The 22,315-nt window shown below is 39.4% G+C and overlaps 2 protein-coding genes and 2 non-coding genes across 5 annotated transcripts; 2 read left to right on the top strand and 2 right to left on the bottom strand.

Moving 5' to 3' along the window:
• Window positions 1-972: 972 nt before the first annotated feature.
• On the top strand, window positions 973-1,102 carry LOC144667004 (U11 spliceosomal RNA). Its single transcript, XR_013573269.1, has one exon. It is a non-coding gene; the product is annotated as a U11 spliceosomal RNA (small nuclear RNA).
• Window positions 1,103-1,515: 413 nt separating this feature from the next.
• On the bottom strand, window positions 1,516-1,599 carry Trnal-uaa (transfer RNA leucine (anticodon UAA)). Its single transcript has one exon. It is a non-coding gene; the product is annotated as a tRNA-Leu (tRNA).
• A 298-nt stretch (window positions 1,600-1,897) lies between these two features.
• Window positions 1,898-8,817, top strand: LOC144665968 (visual pigment-like receptor peropsin). Of its 2 annotated transcripts, none has more exons than XM_078527297.1 (2): window positions 1,898-2,151; window positions 7,073-8,817. In XM_078527297.1, exon 2 carries the CDS (start codon window positions 7,145-7,147, stop codon window positions 8,456-8,458), a length of 1,314 nt encoding a protein of 437 aa, XP_078383423.1. In that variant the 5' UTR covers window positions 1,898-2,151; window positions 7,073-7,144; the 3' UTR covers window positions 8,459-8,817. The 2 variants fall into 2 exon arrangements, with proteins under 2 accessions (XP_078383423.1, XP_078383424.1); XM_078527298.1 differs by lacking the exon at window positions 1,898-2,151 and adding an exon at window positions 6,079-6,353.
• A 3,945-nt stretch (window positions 8,818-12,762) lies between these two features.
• On the bottom strand, window positions 12,763-17,501 carry LOC144665492 (uncharacterized). The gene is made up of 2 exons (XM_078526722.1): window positions 15,373-17,501; window positions 12,763-14,994 (listed from the first exon to the last, which is right to left on the bottom strand). Exons 1-2 carry the CDS (start codon window positions 17,485-17,487, stop codon window positions 14,215-14,217), a joined length of 2,895 nt encoding a protein of 964 aa, XP_078382848.1. The 5' UTR covers window positions 17,488-17,501; the 3' UTR covers window positions 12,763-14,214.
• Between the last annotated feature and the right edge of the window lie 4,814 nt (window positions 17,502-22,315).

The raw sequence follows: 22,315 nt of genomic DNA, 5'->3' as shown, positions 1-22,315 counted from the left end.
GGATCATAATTTATAACTTGCTTTAATTTTGGCGTTGGCAGATAATTTACTGAAAATACATGTATCTGTTATCCCCAAAAAATAAAAAAAATACCACACGGATTCTCTAATCACTCTCTTCGCAACTGTAAGCAGGAAGTTGTGAAGAGGTTTTCAACTAAGAGCTAGGCGTGATTTGCGGGGTTTAAAATATACATGTCATGTGAAACTTAGTGATCTGCCGGTAGAGGTCTTACGCTTCGTGACCAAACAAAATTAGAGAGGTTAAGCATGACGTTTTTTTTCTCGCGCGGCATTTCCCCCGGTTTTTTTTTTTTTGGTTTTTTTTTAAAATGGCACCGTTTAAAAACGTAACTCGTGAAAGAAAAGGGGTTAGATTAAACGAGGATCGTTAATCATCTTGTTTTGCGTAGGTTAATTTTTGTTTATTTTTAGTGTTCTAGTGAATGTATATCTTTGTTTTCAGCGCTGTGGTTTGGTTTTAAACAGGTAAGATGTTGCATCGTCACCTTTTGTTGAATGTATGCGGCTTGGTAGAATTATGATTTTCTACGTACGTGAAACGTGATCATCTCGATTTTTAAGTTCATCTTGATTGTTCGTGACGCGCGAGAAAGGGCCAATATTTTTACATGATTGGACTTTGCAAAGGGACATAGGGATCCATCGGAGACCCTCCGTTGCCAAGCGAGGGTGAAAACGTCTTATCTGTTGGCGATGACATCTTAGGTAAGTTATGTAAATTTCTGTGTGCAAATTAAGATTTTTACAATTTCAGATTTTTGTAACGTGCGATAACGTCGATAGGGCCTTCTTTTTTATATCTCCAAAAGAGGAAAAAAAGAACGCCTGTCGTATTAATTTAATGGCAATTCAGAGACTTGGCCTTTAACGCATGCTCAGTATAAAATATGGTCCCACAAGGAAAACACAGATCTTCCTAGTTTTAAATTGCAAATTTCATTAATTCCATAAAAGGGCCTTTGCCGTCACTGGCACGCGAGACCTCAGGGGCTCGCGCGGAATCGCCATCCAGAGATTTCGGAGGCATAATCTTTGGGATTTTAGTGGCAGTTGGTAGCCGTTTTGCACCGACGCCCACAAAAAAAGTTTGATATAAAAACGGCCTGACATTGAAATCGATCCGCGGTGACCGGCGAACGAGCGGGCTAGGCTTTGAGAAAATCGGCAAATCAACCGCCATTTCTCAACTTTCTCCTGTCCGAGTTTTCTTTTACAAAGGATATGATTTAACAATAAAAAGAACATTTCTCAGGAGCCGGACATTTCTTATTCCCAAAGATTTTTATACTTTGATGTAGTCAAAACGTAAAATGTTGCTTATCCAATATCGCTTCTCGTCGATAGAAACCACTACAGTTTATATTAAATTGCTTTATAAAGAAAAAATGAAAAATATAAAAGGATATATAAAAAGAAAGTAAAGATAAACTAATTGTGTAAAAATAAAAAAAAAGAAAACGAGTTTTTCGAAAAAAAAAAGTCGAAAACTATTACCAGGAGTGGGGTTTGAACCCACGCGGACAATACGTCCATTGGATCTTAAGTCCAACGCCTTAACCACTCGGCCATCCTGGTGTCACGTGTATTTGGGGGTTGAATGTTATTATTTAAACAACAATTGAACAGTTTCGTCACCAGGTTTACTCGTCTAAGCTGTGTACGTGTTCCTGTCGCATTTCAACATTTTCCGGCCTAATATAATGCAGGTGCTAAAAGATCTAAATTAAATTTATTTTATTCCAATAAAAAAATAACAAGCTACAAATGTTATTGTTCATCCTCGTGGGAAAAAAAAGCCGCCTAGACTAAACTAAATTAATGGGGGGATTTGCTTAGAAGCTCGCTTTCAAGATCAAGCAGTGTCAATGATCGCTTCGGCTATCCGGTTCAAGATTTAGAAAAATCATCTGTCGTGAAATGACGCAAGTTCCTTGGCGTAGGACAATAAGAGATAAGTGGTAAAACAGATTGAAGACAAAGAATGAAAAATTGAAATAATTTAACCAGTTTAACACAGGTTGCTGACGGTTTGGACATCCAATTTAAGCGATATTGTAAAGCGCTTTTCCTGACTTTAGCGAGTACGGTGTATAGATAACTGATAGAGTCTTGAACCATTTGCTATTGGTATGTATGCGCACCATTATTTTCATTAGAACTTTGATCGATCGATTTTTTGGTGCTTACTTAATCTTAGTTAAAGTTCATAAAGTAAGAAGCTTAGCATGGCAACGTGAACTCTCTTGACTTCGCGATTTTTAGCCCAGATTCCTGCATTGTATTACATTCTCAAAATTGGTTCCACTTATTTGGAAAGAAGACGCTAGAAAGGCAAAGTTTCTCTTTTAGGGACGCGTTAATAGTCTTTTCAATCGAGTTTTTCCTTTTCTGTCGAATTTGTGTAACGCCGGTCTTTTCGATCGTGGGGAAATATTTGATTGATCAAATGATTTACAATTAGACATCACTGCTGAGACATATGTATCTGAATAACTTTCGCCTCTGACAATGGTGTCAATATTTCTTATAGCATACATCAAATCTGCAAATGGCTAGCTAGGGCAAAAAAGAATTAATTTCCGTTGATAAATATAACGTTGGAAAGATCACAGTTCAGGAGCAATCTCGGTCTCAAATCATAAATGTAGCCGAGAATGATATGCTGATCGCAAATTTATTTAAGTACAATTATTTAGCCAATCTGCCAAGTTAACATGCGAAACGCATTTTACTGGCTTAAGCTTCTTTAAAAACTAATGGCTTTTATATATCAATTTTGCTATCTTTTTGCTTTCTTAATCTCTTTTATTCTTATTTTTGGCACCGGATAAGCCACACCAAATCAATTAATCGACATGTGAGAATACTGTGACCGGATCATCTCGCCTGCCCTGCAATAAGCCGGTTTTTTACGACGCCGAAAAATATATACTGCCTGCTATAGCAGGTTTTTTTTTGCCTCCTCGTAAAGAAATAAAAAAACATTAGAGGTTAGAATAGACAACCTTAATATTTTGTTATTTTTTAGGTGTTTAAAGTTTTCTCGAAAGGTACATTTAGAAACTTTTTAAGTGTTGGTGTGCTCGTGAAAATGATATCATCACTTTAAATCACAGGGTTGATTAAAAAAAACACTTCTATAACTTTCTTTTAGTCACGAAAAAGAAACAAAAGACGAACGAACAAACAGCTTATAAAAAATATTGGCTTTTCTGTCGCAGAAATTTCGTCGCGACGCTTCGTATAGCCAAAACAAACCCCTTCAAAGACGGTAAAATTTGCATTAAAATAATACTATTGATTTGATGAATATGTAAAAGCATCATCTCTGTTGAAAAAATACTTAAAATCAACAGCATTTTTATTACACTTAAATCCGAGACTGCCAATATTTTTTCTCCTTTTTAAAAAGGCGGTTATCAGCATCTTAACAGTCTTAAGAAAACTCAGTTTAAAGGTCTTTAAAAAGGCCTTTTCTTTCCCGATCTCATGCTGTCGACTGATTCAGGTTTAATAGCAAGCGATTACTCCGAAATGGGATTAACTGTCGACTCCCTATAGCTACAGGGGCCAGGGTAGGTATGTATCTCCCCACTACGAGCTGCTCGCCAGCTCTGGTTAGTTAATTACGCCATTTTATTTAAATTTTTTTTTATCTGTCATGTTCAGTTTGCATGGCGAGAAAATGAGACAACTTTCCACCTGTAAAAAAATCGGGCCCATGACAATTTGGCGGTACTTTTTGGGTCGTTTGTTTTAGCGGCAGGAAATTTTGAACACTTTATTTTCAGCTAGTGTAATGAAAAGTGAAAAAAAATTCTGTTACTTGAAATGTCTCACTTGTTAGTTTAAGCCCATTGTCGCATGACTCTCAACAGTCGGCTCTCATCAACTGAATTTGATATTCTCGCTAGTGGAAAATAATCGGTTAATTGTCCATTTATCTACTTCAGTAAGATTACACTTATCAGTACACCTGTACATGAACTACAGCAATCAGCATTACTTTCATTTGGAATCACGTGTATAGCGCATCCGTTGTTTTTATCTATGATGCGTCGCCGCGGCAGAGTTTGTGAAATGTCATTAATGGCGGTCAATGATATCCGATCCAAAGCTGAACGATTAAATCTATTTCCATTCTCGCCATCGTTTATAGTCATCCTCAGTTCCTAACTGACCCAACAGGTTCCTGTCGTTTGTTGAGTACTGTTCTATCGACGCAATTAAATCATTCAGATTGCTGCTAGGTAGGTGTTGCTGAGTTCACCGAAATTCATCGGCCAAGTCCAGTTATAAACTGATTCTAAATCGATTTGCCTGCAATTCGCAAGCAATATAGGAAAAAAATAAAGAGAATTACGCCGTACGAGTTCCCAAGTTCGAGTTTGACATGTTTGAGTTGAGCCTGCAAAGGACATAAATTAACTCATTTATTTTCATAAAAGTTGTAATTTTGCGATTGTTTACGCAACCACTTAAAAAGTCCACTTTTTCCAAAGAATGTTGATGGCCCATTTTAGAAATTTCCAGGTCGCTGACTGAATGTAAAACCAGCTTGACACAAGAAAATGTTTAAATTGTAAGACGGTGGGGGAATTGGTTTGCGAGAGGAAAATAGAAAGATACTTAAAACAAATTACAAGGAAGAGCGAAAATGCCTTCTAGATAATGACTACGCAATAAAATTACAACCTTGCCGAAAATTTGTTAGATGCAGAAACGGATTTACGACAATGCATACCGTAAAATTCCGGTTATAGCCCCTCCGCTTATAGCCCCCCCGTTATAAGCCCATCTACCTTAAAACAAAAAATAATCCGGTTATGCCCCCCGGATATAAGCCCCCCTCTGCTGATGACGATACTAAACAGGGCTAAATGTTACTTTATTATGTGTTTTTAACCTAAAAACGTATTTCGATCAACACTCCCATGGCTCGTTTCGAAACGTTTTTTTATTCTCTATAAGCCCTCCCGGATATGCCCCTCCGCTTATAAGCCCACCCAAAACCCCTACGAATTGTATAAGCCCAGGCCTTATAACCGGAACCGGTATTCGGTTTAGACTAGGAAACATTTTGTCCACAAAATTGGAACCGACTTGTTTAGTACAAAATTTATAATCTTAGCGAAGCAAAAAGAGCATTAAAAATGCTAAATGGGTAAGAAAAGTTTGTCAAGGAACTGAAGACAAGAATATTTCCACAATCGAACTGACAGAGTTTTAATTCTCAACACGCGGAAGTAGCGGCGCGTTTCATTATGGCGGGCCGCGTGGTTCGAAATTTTATTTAAACGAGAAATCGTATCACAATATCTTTTTCAGTAAACGGCCAATGTCCTCAACCTCAGCTTTAACTATATCTCCTTTTCCTAAAAAACGGGCAAACTTTTAACTGAAAACAAGCAAATAAATAACAAATTTTAAAATGGCATTTTTTCAATGTAATTTATAGCTCTCCAACTAGACACTCTTAAGCAGTTCCTCCCAGCTTGTTTATACTTGAAATTTATTTCGACATTCTATGATAGGTTCACTCCGGCGGAAATTCGTCTTTGCTAGGCCAAATACATGTAAAAAAATGCATGCTACAGATAGAAAAACTTATAGAAAATTGCTATTTAGAATTGTAGTCAAAGGGGTTGCGACGCGATCATATATACGCGGCGCAAAAAGACTTTTTTCATAACCTTCTTCTGACATAAGCTAGACATAATAATAAATTACATTGAAAGAGTCTCCGCCCACGAATTCTCGTCGCCAAGTTCCTCTTGTGCATAAGCTAAAGGAAAAATATCAGTCTCGAAAAAAAGTGAAACATCATTTCCTTGTTTTAAGGCTTATTTTTGTTGGCTTCAACAAAGAGACCGAATGCAAAACTTGGCAACAAACAGAATTCAAAACTTCGTTTGGAATTTGACCGGTAACGTCGCTAGAAAAATATAATCACACTTACTAAAAACAACAGAGGCGGACGCATTAGAAAATTTGCATTTTGGCCAATATTTTTTCTTGAGGAAAACAACGGCAAATGTAATGAGTCCATTTGGCCTTTCAAACAGACTCCCACGCGCTGGGCGAGTGAAATAATTAAACGAGGAAATTGTCCAAAAAACGTAATTGGGAATGCGTTTGCGAATGGTGCAAACGGAAAGGTATAACACTGACGCACACAGGCTTTTGAGCCTCCTGAGATAAACCTTACCTGACCTCATTCCATGGTGGCAACGATTTACGGCAGTTTAATAGTTGGGGAATGTAGTTTACTGCATGTTTATCATTTATTAGCGACCTGTGATATTTCTCAATATTTGTCCCCATCCGAGGTAAGAACTAGCGCTGAATGTCAAATTTTTGATGAATTTTTACAAAAACGAATTTAAAATGTTTTATTTTTTACTGTACAAAAGACTGTAAGCTTAATAATCTCGCGGAAAGCCTTAAGGCGGCTGACAAAAAAATCATTTCATTTCCTATTTATTCTGGTTAAAGCCGTTGGAAAAAAATATACTTTGTAAGACGTAAATATTTCATTAACTGAACCTATCTCAGGCGTTACTGCTGAGAAATGTTTCTAAACCGAGTTGTTTATATATTCTGAAGCTACGTCGGAGCTTATTTTAATAGCCTTTTTTATAATTTAAGATTTTAAAATCGAAATTTTAAAATTGATATTGCCAATTTCCTATACTTATTTGCAGAAAGTCAGCTGTAGTCTGTCGTATAAACCTCCCTGGTTTTTAAAGTTCTATTTGAAAGACCGTTTTCCTTGATATTTTCATCGATCCAAACATAATTTTGCTGTTTACGTCTAATTTTTTTTAATGATACGAGCTGTTAGCTATTATTGTTTATAATATCACATGTAAAGCTTTTTCAATCCAAACATATCTGATTCAACTTTAAACATGCACTTGTTATGCTCAGGTAGTCCCTTTCTCGAAAAAAAAGACTTTGTTAATACAACTTTCGCAGTTTAAAACATATGCAACAAAACTATGTTCTGTAATATTTTGTAATAACATTTTCCTTTTTTTCTTGCTAGGAAGAATCATTTCCGATCTGGAGATAAACAGCGAAACAGAAGAAAATTGCTCGATTTAACTCACCGATTACAATGAAACATACTGCGAATGCAACCCCCAACTTCTCGGCAGGCGTCTCAACCGAAGCAGGACATCTAGGAGAAAAAGACTTCGCCGTTATAAGCGCGTATATTTTCATAGTAGGTGTTCTTGGCTTTATTGGAAACTTGTGGGTCATAGTCGCGTTCTGTCGCTACAAAAACCTACGAACGTCAACAAACATTTTTATCGTCCATCTTGCTGGGTGTGATTTGTTTTTAGCCTTTATGGATCTGGCGTTCTCGTTTCCTTCTTCAGTTGAACATCGATGGCTATTCGGCACCGTTGCGTGCGAGATATTTGGTTTTGCGTATCATTTTTTAAACGCCATGTCATTAAACACTCTGGCTGTGATATCACTCGATCGCTTCTGGGTTATCACCAAACCCTCTTTTGGCGCGAAAATCACCGTAAAACGCGCGGTGTTCTGCGTCGTTTTAACGTATTTTTACACATTGCTTTTCACTCTGCCGATCATGTTGGGTTGGATTGGCTTTCACGAGGAGATATACTTCACCGGGTGTTATTTAAATTTCGAGAAGAACGACACAAGAACTCTAACATATTCCATAGCAATGGCCGTGTTTCTATTCCTGGTTCCGTTTGTGATAATGGTTTATTGTTATTGTTCGATATTCGCGTCGGTTCGCAAGCGAGGGAAGAGAAATACCCGCCTGAAAAGAAGCCGAAAAGGAAATTGTAAATTTACTTTGCCTCACTGGCGTACCGCTCGAATGATTGTTGTGGTAATATTCGTGTTCCTGTTATGCTGGTCTCCTCACGTGATCGTTTCATTGTGCGTCTCGTTTGGACTGAAAATTTCGATTCTGATCCAAGAAGTTACATTGCTTTTTGCCAAGTCTGGGATCATATATAACCCTTTCATATACGCTGTACTGAATCATCGCTTCAGAAGCGCCTTTATTGGGATGGTTTGTCAAAAGAAGAGGGAAAATGGCGCAGATTGCAGCCGGACACCCGTAGCCAGCGGTGGACTAGGCTCTAGTTTTCGGATCTCCCGAGCGAGCACTTCCGCCAAAACATTGTCAGAGCGTTTATCCGAAAAGGAGATTGATCTGGCTTCTGCAAGCGCTGATCATTGCAGACTAAAAAGAATTTGTTATTACAAGGCAAGGTTGAACCTTTCTAACTTAGGTGAACTAAACTGTGCTCAAAATGAAACATTGAACCCGAACGGTTTAAATGTTACAACCAGGCATGTGAAGATACTTCAACTAGAACAGCTTGACATTGAAAACGATGAGAAAGAGCACAAAGCACAGAGATTAGCACAGTCCATCCACTAATGGACAAAGATAAGCACTATTTTATTGACGTCAAAGCAAAAAACACATTTAAATGCTCTTAAAAGATCTTTTCATCGAGTGAATTTTGTAATAGAAAAAATATAAGCAGTAGCAATGGAGATAATTGCGAGTGAAGTGACTAGGAAGCGAGATAAGAAAGGAAACCTTTAAGTTGATAATTATGAAGCATCTTCATTCTAATTCCTCTAAGCACCTAAATGGATTTTGCATTAAAAATAAAATTGTTTTCTGAGTGATAAAAAAGTGTGCGGCCACCTTTTATGTCATTAGGCTTTTAATTCTCGAGAGCACGTGGTCATCATATTAGAAAAAACATTTTAACTCGATATGAATTAAAATACGCGACCAACGCTTCGGCATTAGTGTCGACTATCTTTAAGGGTACCTTGCTTTACCAAGTAACGTTGAATTCTCAGATACAGCAGTAAAAAAGAGATGTGTGGCAGTGAATGATATACTTCCAAATTATTGACTCTTCTCATTTTCGATAATAAACGAACTCGTGATGAGTTCGTTGAAGCAAGCTGCTCGCGTGCTAATCGCAATCGCACGTGGTCTTGTTTCTACACTCACCACGCCCACGAATCGCGTGGGCTCAAGGTCACAGGTCTTCCACATCTTTATTTCGTGTCCGATTCCTGTGTTTTTGATAACAGCTCTGTGTTTTTAATAGAGTAAAAGGACATTAATAACTACGCGTCCCTCGTGTAAGCTACTATACGAGGCACTGTGAGAGTAAAGTAACTTGCCCAAGAACACAACGCAATGACCCCGGCCAGGGCTAGAACCCAGACCGCTCGATCCAGAGCCCCGCGCGCTTACCATCAGGCCACCCCCTGCGCCTCCCATGCACAGCCATAGAGAGCAAGTTGACGATTTTATTTAATATTCTCGTCACTTGTCTGCTTGATAAAGAATGTATCTAAGAAGGAGAAATTATCTATTGGTCACTCGTGGAAAATAAACGCTGGATTAACTCCATTGACAATACTGCCAGAATCCCACGCAATCAATATTCCTTGCAGTCATAAAAAACGAACCCGTTCATGTTATCGAACGATTGCAGTCTTTTCCTTTATCGTTTTCTTATCGGGTTACATATATCAAACAGGTGCTGTCAAAGAGCGCAAAACAAGCCCTACAAGTTAAAAGCAAATGGACCATTGTCACACACAATTAGTAGAACTAAGAGCTGTCAAAATTGAATTAGATTTAAAGAGAATGTTAGGGACTAAAATGACGCTTATAGATGACAAGAGCATTAAATTTTCCATCCACCTTGCAACTATAGAAAGTGCCTTTAGCCCCTTATGAGTTAAATGGGTTAAAATTAAGTTATAGACCTCTCCCGTATTCCAATGAACAATGGCGCCGAGTCGAGGTCAGGGTGGACACAAATACAAGGAATGTATGAAAATGTCCACCCTAACCTCGTTCTAGTGCTCTTGTTCGACGCACTGAAGTTGAATGCGGGAAAGGTCTATTGAAGTGCGATCTCAACTCGAAAGTTGTGTACCATACGAAATTTAACAATTGTTTCATGCTTTAGCGTGCACTATCGAGTTATGGTGTACGCGGGAAGTTTGGAGAGCACGAAAGGAAGCCGAGAGCAACGTTCTAGCTTCTTGCCGCGTTAACGGTTGTTAACGGATGAGGGTTAAAAATGTTTTGTTCCCCATTTGTCGAGTGATTTTAACTCATATAAAACCATGGAGGCCTTAGAAAAAGCGCATAAGTTTTGTTAAGACCCTGGATATTCTTATTCTTTGGAGTCAAAAAAATCGAAGCCGTTTTTATCGAACAATTGCAGTTTTTCCTTTGTCGTTTTCTTATCGGGTTACATATAGGTGCTGTCAAAGAGCGCAAAACAAGCCCTACAAGTTAAAAGCAAATGAACTATTGTCACACACAATTAGTAGAACTAAGAGCTGTCAAAATTGAATTTGAATTAGATTTAAAGAGAATGTTAGGGACTAACACGACGCTTAAATTTTCCATCCACCTTGCAACTTTAGAAAATGCTTTCAGCCCCTAATGAGTTAAATGGGTTAAAATAAAGTTAAAGAACTCTCCCGTATTTCAATGAACAATGGCGCCGCGTCGAGGTCAGGGTGGACACAAATACAAGGAATGTATGAAAATGTCCACCCTAACCTCGTTCTGGTGCTATTGTTCGGACGCACTGAAGTGAAATGCGGGAAAGGTCTATTGAAGTGCGATCTCAACTCGAAAGTTGTGTACCATACGAAATTTAACAATTGGTTCATGCTTTAGCGTGCACTATCGAGTTATGGTGCACGCGGGAAGTTTGGCGAGCACGAACGAAAGCCGAGAGCAATGCTCTAGCTTCTTGCTGCGTTAACGGTTGTTAACGGATGAGGGTTAAAAAATGTTTTTTCCCCATTTGTCGAGTGATTTTAACTCATTTAAAACCATGGATACATCAGAAAAAGCGCATAAGTTTTGTAAAAACTCTGGAGTGAAACCTTTACACAATAAACAAGTAAGTCCTCTTTCACTCCTACTAAGCTTTTTTTTTTCTTGGGGGGGGGGGTCCCTCAGGCAATTAAGGCCTCTGACATTCGCGCGTCTCTTGATTACTGCCAGCTATTCCACAAAGTAGCACGAATTTACTGAATTCAATAAGCATGGTAAGTAAGACGAGGTCATGGTAAGACGAGCCAAAAAAGATGAGCAATGACACTTTTTAGCCTTTTGTCAGATTAGGTATGCTGCTTTCTCATCAGATTACAACTCAACACCAATTGTGAATTAGGCTGGCGAATTTTCCCGCGCTTTTCACCGGTTGCAAGGTATTACTGCTTTGATTGGTTCACTACGATATTTTGCTGTACTGTGATTGGCCAGAATAAATTCTTTCGTTTTGGTTATTCGACTGTCATTAAAAACCCGGTAGGGGAAAGTCCTTTGCATAAGCTATATATCCAACTCCAAAGGGTGTCATTTTAATAGCTAAAATAGGGACATGTGCTTATATTTATATACGCCTTTTTGATAAAACATAGACTAAACTGGCAAGATGTAAGACGTATAGCGTAAAGGGGAACATGGAAAAAGTGACAAAGAGATTAGCGACGCCTTGAGTTGAGATCGATGTTTTAAATACTTAGTTAATTTTTGTCCATTAAGTATCCCTTTCAGATTGCGCCCTGTCTCAAATGAGCACTCTGCCTTGAGCTCCCACAAATTAAATGACGGCTAAATCAAATCATTGCGGTGTGTCGAATGTTCCCCCCTGAGTCAACTAACATCTCTCTTCTCGCACTCATTTATTCCTCCGCTAAACTTTAATCTGACATGAAAATTTCTATTCAGATGACGTAACTCCGGTGACGAAACTCTTCAGAGGATGAAGTGTATTTGACTATTCTCACTGCATACATAATTAGCCCGACACGCGGGAATAGCTTAAGTTCGTTAAATTCCGGCGTGTTGCACCTGCGCACTAGTAGCATGATGCATGGCGACCTTCGCTTCAAATATCACAGTTTCAGTCACCTCGTGGCCAGTTCAACGGAGTTCGGTGAAGTGACGGTAAAAGTTTCGCCCCTCCCACCTCCCCTGGTGGCGGTCGATCACTACTGTATCCTACATTCTACACGTCAATTGCCCTGGCAGTCGCGGGTATCCTCCCATAACTTAGCTTCCCGTGTCAGGGCAATTGTGTACAGTGAGAATGTTTTACTGACTGTTGCTGGGTTTTGATTTTTCGCGCTTAAATGACAGCCAATCAAAGACGCTGCACGCATCTTCTAAGCAGTTACGTCATCAGTATGTAGTTTTTTAGCCTAAATTTCATAGATCTCTTGAGCGAAGGAAAAAATAGAGACGTCTGTTAGGCTAGTTAAATATACATACGTACATATTTTTAAATGTGTCTTTGCTTTGCAAAATTGCCTAATATTTTTTATTTGGTTTGGTTATTCGCGAAACATTTTACGAGAAGTTCGCGCGCCAGGTATTGACTTTTCCTATCGAATGCAGGAGCCCATTAGTCGAATATCAAAAAGCGGTATTTTTGAAGGAATTCTCAAATCTGATTGGTTATCCATACATCTCACTTGTGGGTGGGCGTGCAAAGGTGTCTGTGTTGTGCTGCTTCCAGTTTTAACTTTGGCGTCCCTAAATTATCGCGCCCAGCATACGTACGGTCTCACAACGTACAATGATCATTCAAAATTAAATAGAAATTTTTTTTAGAATTTTAAAACTACTTTTAATCAATTTTTAATTTATTCAATAACCTGCTTAGGTTTTCGTTTTCTATAGATTTTTATTAGTATATACTCAGACAGTGGATAGCATTTTTGGCGCGCGCTGATTGGCTACTCAAACTCCGAATATCCTTTGATATTCACCTCCGAGCATCTTGCGCAAAGTCATTCTTTCGGGCTATATTATCTCACTGTTTAAGTATATACTAAAACAACTATTTACCTCAGTGTCGGTGGCTAGTGGTGGATATTTTTTATATTTATCCAACACTAGCCACCTCCACTTCGGTGAATTGTTGTTAAATGTCATCACTCAGTGCGTATCATTATACGTGACTAAATTTGCTTACTTATTTACTAACTGACTTAATACAGAGTCAACAGTTTTATTTCACTACTTGAATATAAAGTTCCTTACGACAGCTATAGCTAGAGTAAATCAGTAAATCAGCTGTAAAAACCAGCTCTAGAAGTACATTTAGTTTGCAACAAAAGACAGACTCCGGATACACCATGTTCAAGCGGGACTAACCTGATTAATTAAAACATAATTATTGCTTTCTTTCCTAGTTGTGTAAAAAGTTTCACATCATGCATGCAATCTTTTCTGTACTTTGCCTTCAATTATTTTATACTTTCCTGCTGAAAGCAGATATACAAATGCACAATATAATGTATACCTTTAAATAACCCTCGAATGTACACATGGTACATTGAAATTTTAATTTCAACGAAGGGCGGTTTGTGGTTGATGGAATTCCCCCTAGGGGTCTCGCTCTTTAAGACACCATGAGAGCATTGTGCCTTTAGAAGCTTGTCTAAAGATTGCTCTCCAAATACAAGTGAATATGGTCATTTAACTCGCCAATTTCGATTTCATAATTATTTTAATATAAAGAAACCGCGTACCAATTGTTGGCCGATCCATCTTAATAATAAAAACAGGACATTCTCAGCATATTGAGAAAAGAAAATCTAGTTGAAAAGAACTTGTATCAAACAGAGAACAAAGGACTTGAAATAAGGGTCATCTCAAATAAATATGATACCATTTTGAAACAGCTAGTTTTTCTGCATTTCACTGTTTCTCATAGCAAAAGTCAGTTACTTTTGAGTTTATCGTTACTTTCAGGATTTGTTAACAACAATGAAACTTTACGGTAGTGTACATTTAAGGAAAGTGTATGTAACTACTAAAATCCCCACATGGGGCTGGTTTGGTTAGTTCGTCTTCTCCAGTCAGGAAATCGAGCTGGGAAACAACTCGAAATGTTAACATGCTGTTACAGAAAACTAGTACATTTTTTGCAGAGAAACGAGAGTTGAAAGCAAAATCTGCCAGGGAATTTGTAATGATATACCAGTACAATGAGAAAATATTAAAAAAATCGCATGCACATAAATTTCACGCGATTAATATTAAATAGTCGCCTAATGTTGTGTAAAACCAAATAGCTAAATTTATTGTCCTTTTAGGCCAACAACCACTGTACTGTACTTTCATGACGTACTCATTCGCTTCAAACCTTGGCGAATCTCCATCAGCTGTTGTAGCTCAACTAAGTAACGCCGAACATTCGAGACACCAACATGCTCAGGTCCGAGCTTTTCCATGCGAATCGCCAGTGCACGTTCATAACACTCTTGTGCCTGCTCCAGGTTTCCCAGTTCCTTGTGAACAAAACCTAAGTTATTGTTAGCAGTAGCGACATTAACATGATTAGGACCGAGCTTTTTCAGATAAATGGCCAGTGCACGATCACAATAATCTTTGGCTTGCTCCAGGTCGCCCAGCTCCTTCTGTAGAACACCCAGGTTTATATACGTTTCGGCGACATCAGCATGCTCATGTCCAAGCTTTCTGAAACGAATGGCCAGCGCACAATCAAGATGCTCTTTTGCGTTTTCTAGGTCACCTAGGCTGAGGTGTACATTACCTAGAAGATTGTACGTAGCTGCGACATCAACATGCTCAGGACAAAGCTTTTTCTGCTGAATAGCCAGGGCATGATTATGATATTCTTTTGCCTTCTGCAGGTCACCCATTTCCCTGTGTAGACCACCCAGGTCGTTGTAAGTACTTGCAACATCAACATGTTCAGGACCAAGCTTTTTCAGAAGAATGGACAGTGCATGATCATAATACTTCTTTGCTTGCTCCAGGTCACCCAGGTCCTTGTGCACATTTCCCAGTTTACCGTACGTCCTCCCAACATCAACATGCTCAGGACCGAGCTTTTCCAGGCGAATGTCTCGTGCAATACAAAGATATTCTTTTGCCTTCTTCAAGTCACCCAGGAGTATGTAATAGACACCCAGATTATGGTAAGTCCTTCCGACATCAGCAGACGCAGGTCCCAGCTGTTTTAAAAAAATGGCCAGTGCACTATCTAAATACTCTTTAGCTTGCTCTAGGTCACCCAGGCCAGTGTGTATATCAGCAAGGTTATTGTAAGTACGTGCGACACCGACATGGTCAGGTCCGAGCTTTTTCAGAAAAATGGCCAGCGCCTTTTCGCAATACTCTTTGTCTTGCTTCAGGTCTCCAAGTTTCCTTTGAACGATACCCAGACTACCATAAATAGCCGCGACATCGACATGATCAGGTCCAAGCTTTTGGAGACGAATGTTAAGAGCACGAAAGTAATACTCTATTGCTTCCTCCAGGTCACCCAGGCGAGAGTGTATATTACCCAATCTGAAATATACACTCGCAATCGCCAAATCCCTGTCACTACATGCGTCACCACGCTCAATGATTGACAACACTAGATTATAGTACTTCTTTGCTGCATAAAATTCAGAATCGTCTTCACAAATATTGGCAAACTTAAGAAAGTGTTTTGGATAACTTTGAATATTTAAGACACTGTTTTGGGCGACTTGAGTTGCGATTTGCTTAGAAATTAAATTTTCAATCTTAATAACCAAGGCTTGTAAATGTGGAACAGTATGCTTGCGGTTTACTGGGGAATCTGGCTCGTCCGAGTTAATTGATAGGTCGTCTTTCATGAACTCATTGAATGATGTAATGGCCCCATTGACAGCTTGAATGTGTTGAATCTCCGGAAGATCCTTAATCACAGTGTTAATGGCATCATGCACAACTTGATGTACTCGAATGAAGACGCCACTCTCCTCTTCTTCAAATAACAGCAGTGAGCATCTTTGGATCCTCGTTCTTATCCCTTCTTTATCTTCAATTTCTTCATCTGCGTTGAGAATGTAATTGATCACGATTTCTAGGCTTAACGGTTGTTGTGCACACAGAGAGAGTAAAGTAAACGTGTGATCTATGACTCTGTCGGATGCCATCACTCCTTCCACGGCTAGTGTTATTGCTTTGGTCATCGATTTTTGGTAGCTTGGGTTGGTCTCAGCAAGAAGGGACTCAGTGGCACCTCGCTGGCCTTTTTCTAGTTTCTTCAGGTAGTCCTTCCAGCCAAAATTTGAAGTCACTTTATTCTGCCGAACCTGTTGGACATAGGTGGTGGCGCTTGCTAACGCAAGGGGTTGGTAGTCCAATGCTCGTGCAACCTCTTGTTCCATCTCGCTGTCGGCGAAACCAGAAAGCATCGATAATAAAGAACTGGCGTCGAGAGGTTTCAAACCTTTGCTCACTGAAATGTGTTGAAGGAAAGAGCTTGTCGGTGGAATAGACGTAGTGTCTTGTGTTGTTATAAGCAATTGGCCCCTTGACCACTGCTCACTTCCACGCTCTGGTAAATGAACATGCACATTAGATATGCTAGTGACGTTGTCAACTACCAGTAGCCATGACGTGTAATGCTCGATTTTTGTGCTAATTAATGTCCTAAGATCAGAGATCTTCTGATCTGTGTTCAACTCGCCGGAGAAACGGGTCTTTGAAACAGTATTCTCCGGACACTTCAGAAGCCGAGCGAAGGAGACATACGATTCCAAGAGAGCTTTTGGGCTTTCAGCATTTACCGTCATGACAAATGAAGTAGCAGACGGATTTCCTTTAAATTCGTCGAAGCATCGTTTAGCTACAAGGCCGGCCAGCTGAGATTTTCCACTTCCTGGATTTCCTGAGATGTACAGATAACTTAAGCTGTTTTCATTGACCTTTTTAAGCTCTTTCAGCTGTTCTGTAACGTTAGCCACCTCACCGTCGCGACTTTCGACGTTGTGTGAAGGTTTAGGAGGCAGAATGCAAAAGGAGGAAACATCTTTGTTAAGCTGATCTTCAAGGACTTGAATTTCTTGTTTTAAGTCGTCAACCTTCTTCAAAACATCTTTTAATTCTTTTGTGGGAAAACTTGTCTGATTTCTGATCGCTTGAATCTTCACAGTCGGGAGACCGAGTGCTTGGAAGGCAACATCAACTTTGCCGATGGCATTTTGAAACTCTGCGTCTGTGAGATAACCTTGTCGAATATGCGCAAATTCTTCATTTCGGAACTTCCTGAGATCATCTACATTTGATTGGACTACTGGATTGAGAGCGTGGATACAATCAGAGTAAAGGATTGCGTAAAACAACACAGTACAATCCCATTCAGCTCTATTTCCTTTGACAATGGTAGCCAAGTTACGGGCATTTCTTCGCTGGTTTCGAGGCGTCTCCCCATTCGAAAAGTCCTGTCCATTTCTGGGCTCGTCTTTCCATTCTCCCATTGTAGCCTTGTAGCGATTGTCCCATTCTTGTTTAAAGATTGATCGCAGACCATCAGCTAGTATGTCAGTGGTAACATAACAAATCCTATAATAGTTCAGTTGCTCTTTAGTGTATTCGGTTGCAGCGGCCATACTCGGCTTGTGTCACCTTTGGTACAATGAAACGTTTCTATTAGAAAATTTTAAAAACAGTTTTTTACTCAGTCTCCGTTAAGAAAATTCCTGTCTTTAGCTCACCAAGCTATGACGAATTATATCATTGATGGCAACCATGCCGTAGGATCTGGGGGAATTCTAAATATTTTTGTTAAGACCTCTAAAAATGCAGGCAGTAGCCCTTTGAAGAATAAAAAAAAAATACAACTATTTTTAACGCAATTAACGTTTGCCATTTTTAGTCCAGAACTTCTCGAAGTGGTACGTTTTGTTATCCATTTTGTGGGCGTCTGTGTTTTTCGGGCGACTTGTGAATATTCCCGCGTTACGTTATTCGTTCCCCACCCTGACCACCACCCCCCGTGGTCCAAAGAGATCAGTAAGCCTATGACGAGTTATGAGAGTCTGGTAGGAAGTTAAGGGTGAAAAATTATATAACCCCCGGGGGCTCCTTAATGCACGCCGAAATCCTGGGGGTACCCTTTATATTAGGTAGGGTGTGCCGCTGGGACTCTGGAACCCTTACCCTATACCAGGCGATGTTCAGCTGTTTCAATTCTATTCTAAACAGGCTCAATTAATTTTCACAGTTATAAAATCACTTATTTATGTTATTTCGATCCCAAATTGTTTTTGAGTCTTTGCTTTACTTTAGAAAAGACGGTTTTTAACGCGCCTAGATGCTTGCCTATGTGCAGGTTCTGGCAAAACAGCAGAATTGCGTTGTGTGACCATTGCATTTAGATTGTTTATTTTGCAGTGAAAAGGTCTTGAAAGAGTTAGGCGTTGTAAAAATAATAGACAAGACAAGAGTCAGCTCAACACTTAAACTTTTTTAATTGAACTTTATTTTACAACATTTCTTTCTTTCATTCTGGCTGCAGCAGATGAAATTATATTAAAAACCAAAGCGCTTTGCTGTAATAGCGAGCAGGGTGGCCGAGAACTAGCAAATACGCAAAAGTCGCACGGAAAAATTTCGAAGTAAAATACAACGGTTCAACAAAAAGTTAACTTAAGCAGAAAGCTGAATTATTCAACGTTTCACATACCAAAAATTAGCTCGTTTGGTAGCGGCTTTGGGATAAAGTACGAATTTAACTACATCCATGAATTTTAAGGAGCCGTAAACAAACAAGTTTTCGGGAAAACAAATTCACCAACAGAAATAACTTTTTCTTTTAATTCAACTGGGGCGTGAAAAAAATGTAATTTCTGAATGAATGAATAAGACAGAAATTACTATTATTGATTACTATTCTGACGGCATGGTTGAGAGGTTCGCGGGTTGTTGTGGGATGCCTAGGTTTTGGCGGGAGATTTAGGTCATTCTACGTCGCCAGTCCTCGTCTTCGCTTGCATTTCTTTTTACTTATAAGTGTTGTTTGTTCAGCTTTTGTAACTAGTCTATTGAAAAATGCTCTAGATTATTTAGTACCCTTTCTCTCGGGGTCTCGTGCTGCTGCATTAGATGAGGAATACGTTTCCACTTATTTTTGGCCACTTCTAAAGGGTGGTTTTTAGTGGTTTTTCGTATCTGGCGTAGCACACAACTTTTAAAATACTCTTAGAACGAACTGTTTTTTTTTTTTGCTAGATTCAAGATTGTAATCAGGATACATTTTGTATCAGATGGCTGTATCAGGATACATTTTGCATCAGATGACTGACTGACGCATCCTCAATAAACTCTTCACATTGAATGTCTCGTGTTAGTGTAGTCAGAATACGCTTTGAACACAAAGTGGCCGAGAACTGGGCCCCATACTGTATTGCCGCCTCTAATCTCAGTTTCCCGCAGCCTAGTACCCAGGCGTTCCCTTTCCGCTTATCGATTTGGCGCGAAATTTCGCTACGTCACTGACGTCACCGAATGACACTGAGCGGGCACGCCAACCCGTTCGCAGGCCCTTAGGTGGACCTCGCGTTTGCCCGAAAGAGGAGGAGAACGCCTAGGGACTAGGCTGAGTTTTCCCGAAAAGCTAGTCGGGGCGGTGGAAGGCGGATACACGAATCAAATTCCATAAAGGACTGGCTTTCCTTTAGGAGAATGTAGTTTATTAAAACGAATATATATGAACAAAAGGCCAAATTAAGAAGATGGAATGTTCTGATTAACCCATTGACGCCTATGCCAGCTAAAACCGGCCATGACAAACAATTACCTTATTATAGGAAATTAACGATACATGTTATTAACGCGAATTTCAAAAACTCGCGTTAATTTTATTTATGTTAACACGTTTACTATAAGCATCTGACCAGAAATTTTCTTAAATTCGCGTTAATTATATTACGCGTTAATTTTGTTCGCGTTGTTAAAATGCTTTGTTATATTATCCTCTCTTGACTTCATAGCATTTGTCCCACTTCTGACGTCATCACCTTTCACCAAAAAATGCATCATTTATACTTAATCTCTGCAGGAGCGAAAGATCATTCTAATGATGCTCAAAGTAAAGTGATTGGGTTAATTGAGCTTGAAACATGCACAGATTCAAGTAAAAACCTCAGAGGAAAATTTCCCGTAAGAATTTCCCGTCTCGTTGATGCTTTCTCGTAAATTTTTGAACTGAAAGCAAGCTTGGCAGAAGGCTAACAACAGCAGCAAAAAAAGAGAAAGAACAAGAAAAGAGCAAAAGGAAAAGAGAAAAAAATAAATAAAAGCGGAAAGTCGATTTCTTGACCAAAACGAAGGTTTGTTTTGATTTGTGCGCATGCCCGAGCAAAAATGTCATAAAACGCGATGCTAGTGGAAAAGTAAGGCATGCTTTCAGGTTGCAGATGACATTTTGGGTAGTTTGGATCTAATCTAGCTCGTAACTGACCAGAAAGTATCAAAAATGTCTTAAAAATGCGTTTTTAGGCTCAGTCGGTTAAACGTATCTGAAGTAATACACGCATAAAATGTCTCTTGTTACTGTTTTGAATCCTATCATTTCATTGGAAAATTATTAGGTTGCTATTGCTCAAGTTGGCTTTATGGTTCTAAAATCGAGGTCCTTATTTCTTTAGAGAAATCGTTGTTGTGTTCCTTCATAAGAAGTTGTAGGAATGAAACGTCTCGCTTCTTTCACCGAAATGTAGTTGATACTTGTATTTAGACGTGGAAGCTACAACGAATGTTTCGCTTCTCACCGCCCGTTGGCATTGAAACCGAAAACGTCTCGCTTCTTTGACTCGAATAATAGATTTGTATATCATTGTGGGCGTGGATGCGAGACGTTTCGTTTCTATGCCGCTATAAGCAGTCCTACAATAATGAAACGCACGATTGGCTTCACAAATCACACTATTTTCGAAGACATTATTTGGCATCTTATGCTTCATTCTGCTTTTCCAATGGTCAGTCAGTGCACCTGTGTTTCTGGGCTAGACAAGCAGAACGAATCATTGCGAGAAATTTTTAAGAAACTCGCTATTATGTTACTGCCTTGTCCGCCTCGTGTAACGAATGTTCAATGTTTGTTTTGAGTTACTCTTAGGAACAGAAGTAACATAATTCGTACAAAAGTGAAGAGGTTGAAACTAAAACGTTTTTTAAGTCTTCCTTCGTTTCCTTTTCTAGTGAGGTTTACCTTGGTCTAAGATGGATTCATTCCGCTTTTCTGAAGCGGGAATGCAAAACACAAGAGTTAATTTCTACCCGCTTCGCAGCTTGACTTCGCTGAAGTTATTTAAGTTTAGAGTAAGGAAGAATTATAACTTATTTGGCTCTGGTTATGTCTGTAACATACAACTATTGACATCTAGAAATGCTTTTCTTCATCTTGGAAATGAAGGGGAAAGATGCACATATAAAAAGATGTACCCTGAAACAGCGCACAATGTCTCAAAAAATTGCCAGGTGTTGCAATCACGAGGCCGTCCACGAGGCCTAGATTTATCTTACGGAAAAACCCAAACATTTTTTTACCGGATGGGAGAAGGGAAAGATTGTTTTGCTGCAAAAATAGTGGTAAAAGTCCATACAGAAGGCTTTGAGTACAGAAGGTTGGAAGTAAATCAGGAACTATAAGAGGCAAACAGACACCGCTGCCGATTCGTCTTCACGTGGGGGGGGGGGGGGGGGACTATAGCCCAAAGATCAATTTAGTTTGTTTGAAAGTGAGACTCAGTAACATAGATAATACTCACCGCTTCGACAGTTTTCGCAGAGGTTGGAGAAAGCTGCAATACTGCCAAACAAGGAACAGAAGTACAGACCCGCTTGCAATCAACGCTAGGAACTGACAGGAACTCGAAAGTGAAAGCGCGATCTGCCATGCGTGCAGCACGTGTTGTGTCTATTGTGAACACATCCGTGTTTAGACCAGGTGTGTGAATAATAATGAAGTTTTGATGCGCGTTAATCCGTTATCTGAACTCTGACATTAACAGTCAATACACTAAATGATGTGATTTTTGTGATTCAATTTTGCGTGATACTGACGCGAATCCCGTCTCACGGAGACCTATTGCCGCTGTCGCAGTGATCTTGGCATCCCCCAATTTTAGGCACCCCGTACCAAGATCCCTAGTGATCTTGGCATCCCCTCAGGGGATGCCAAGATCACTAACAGCGTTGAATACAGCAGACTGGGGCAAGTGAAGCAAACCACAATTCCATTCAAAAACCATTTTGCTTTATTAGAATGCTTTGTCTTCATAAATTTAATCGTTCTTAGCAAACAGTATTGACGACTTCGCAAATATTCGCAAAGTTAAACAACCGTTTGATTCAAGTCCGCGTAATTATTCTTAAAACCTGTTAACACCGAACCACGCGCCGAAATCCCTTATACCGGCTAACCTTTAATATTTC

The sequence above is a fragment of the Oculina patagonica genome, chromosome 9 (assembly GCF_052425735.1).
Source record: "Oculina patagonica isolate OP01 chromosome 9, crgOcupat, whole genome shotgun sequence".
NCBI lineage: Eukaryota > Metazoa > Cnidaria > Anthozoa > Scleractinia > Oculinidae > Oculina > Oculina patagonica.
The sequence above is the reverse complement of the archived record's forward strand: the minus strand, read 5'-3'. Positions and strand labels throughout refer to the sequence as shown.

Bases quoted from the DNA above. Each gene is read 5' to 3' on its own strand.
- LOC144665492 (XM_078526722.1), bottom strand. From the start codon at position 17,487: ATGGCCGCTGCAACCGAATACACTAAAGAGCAACTGAACTATTATAGG. The intron at 14,995-15,372 runs GCAATAGAGTAT...GACTTGAAGAAG, and splicing joins GCCTGGGTGACCTGGAGGAA to GCAAAAGAATATCTTTGTAT.
- LOC144665968 (XM_078527297.1), top strand. From the start codon at position 7,145: ATGAAACATACTGCGAATGCAACCCCCAACTTCTCGGCAGGCGTCTCA.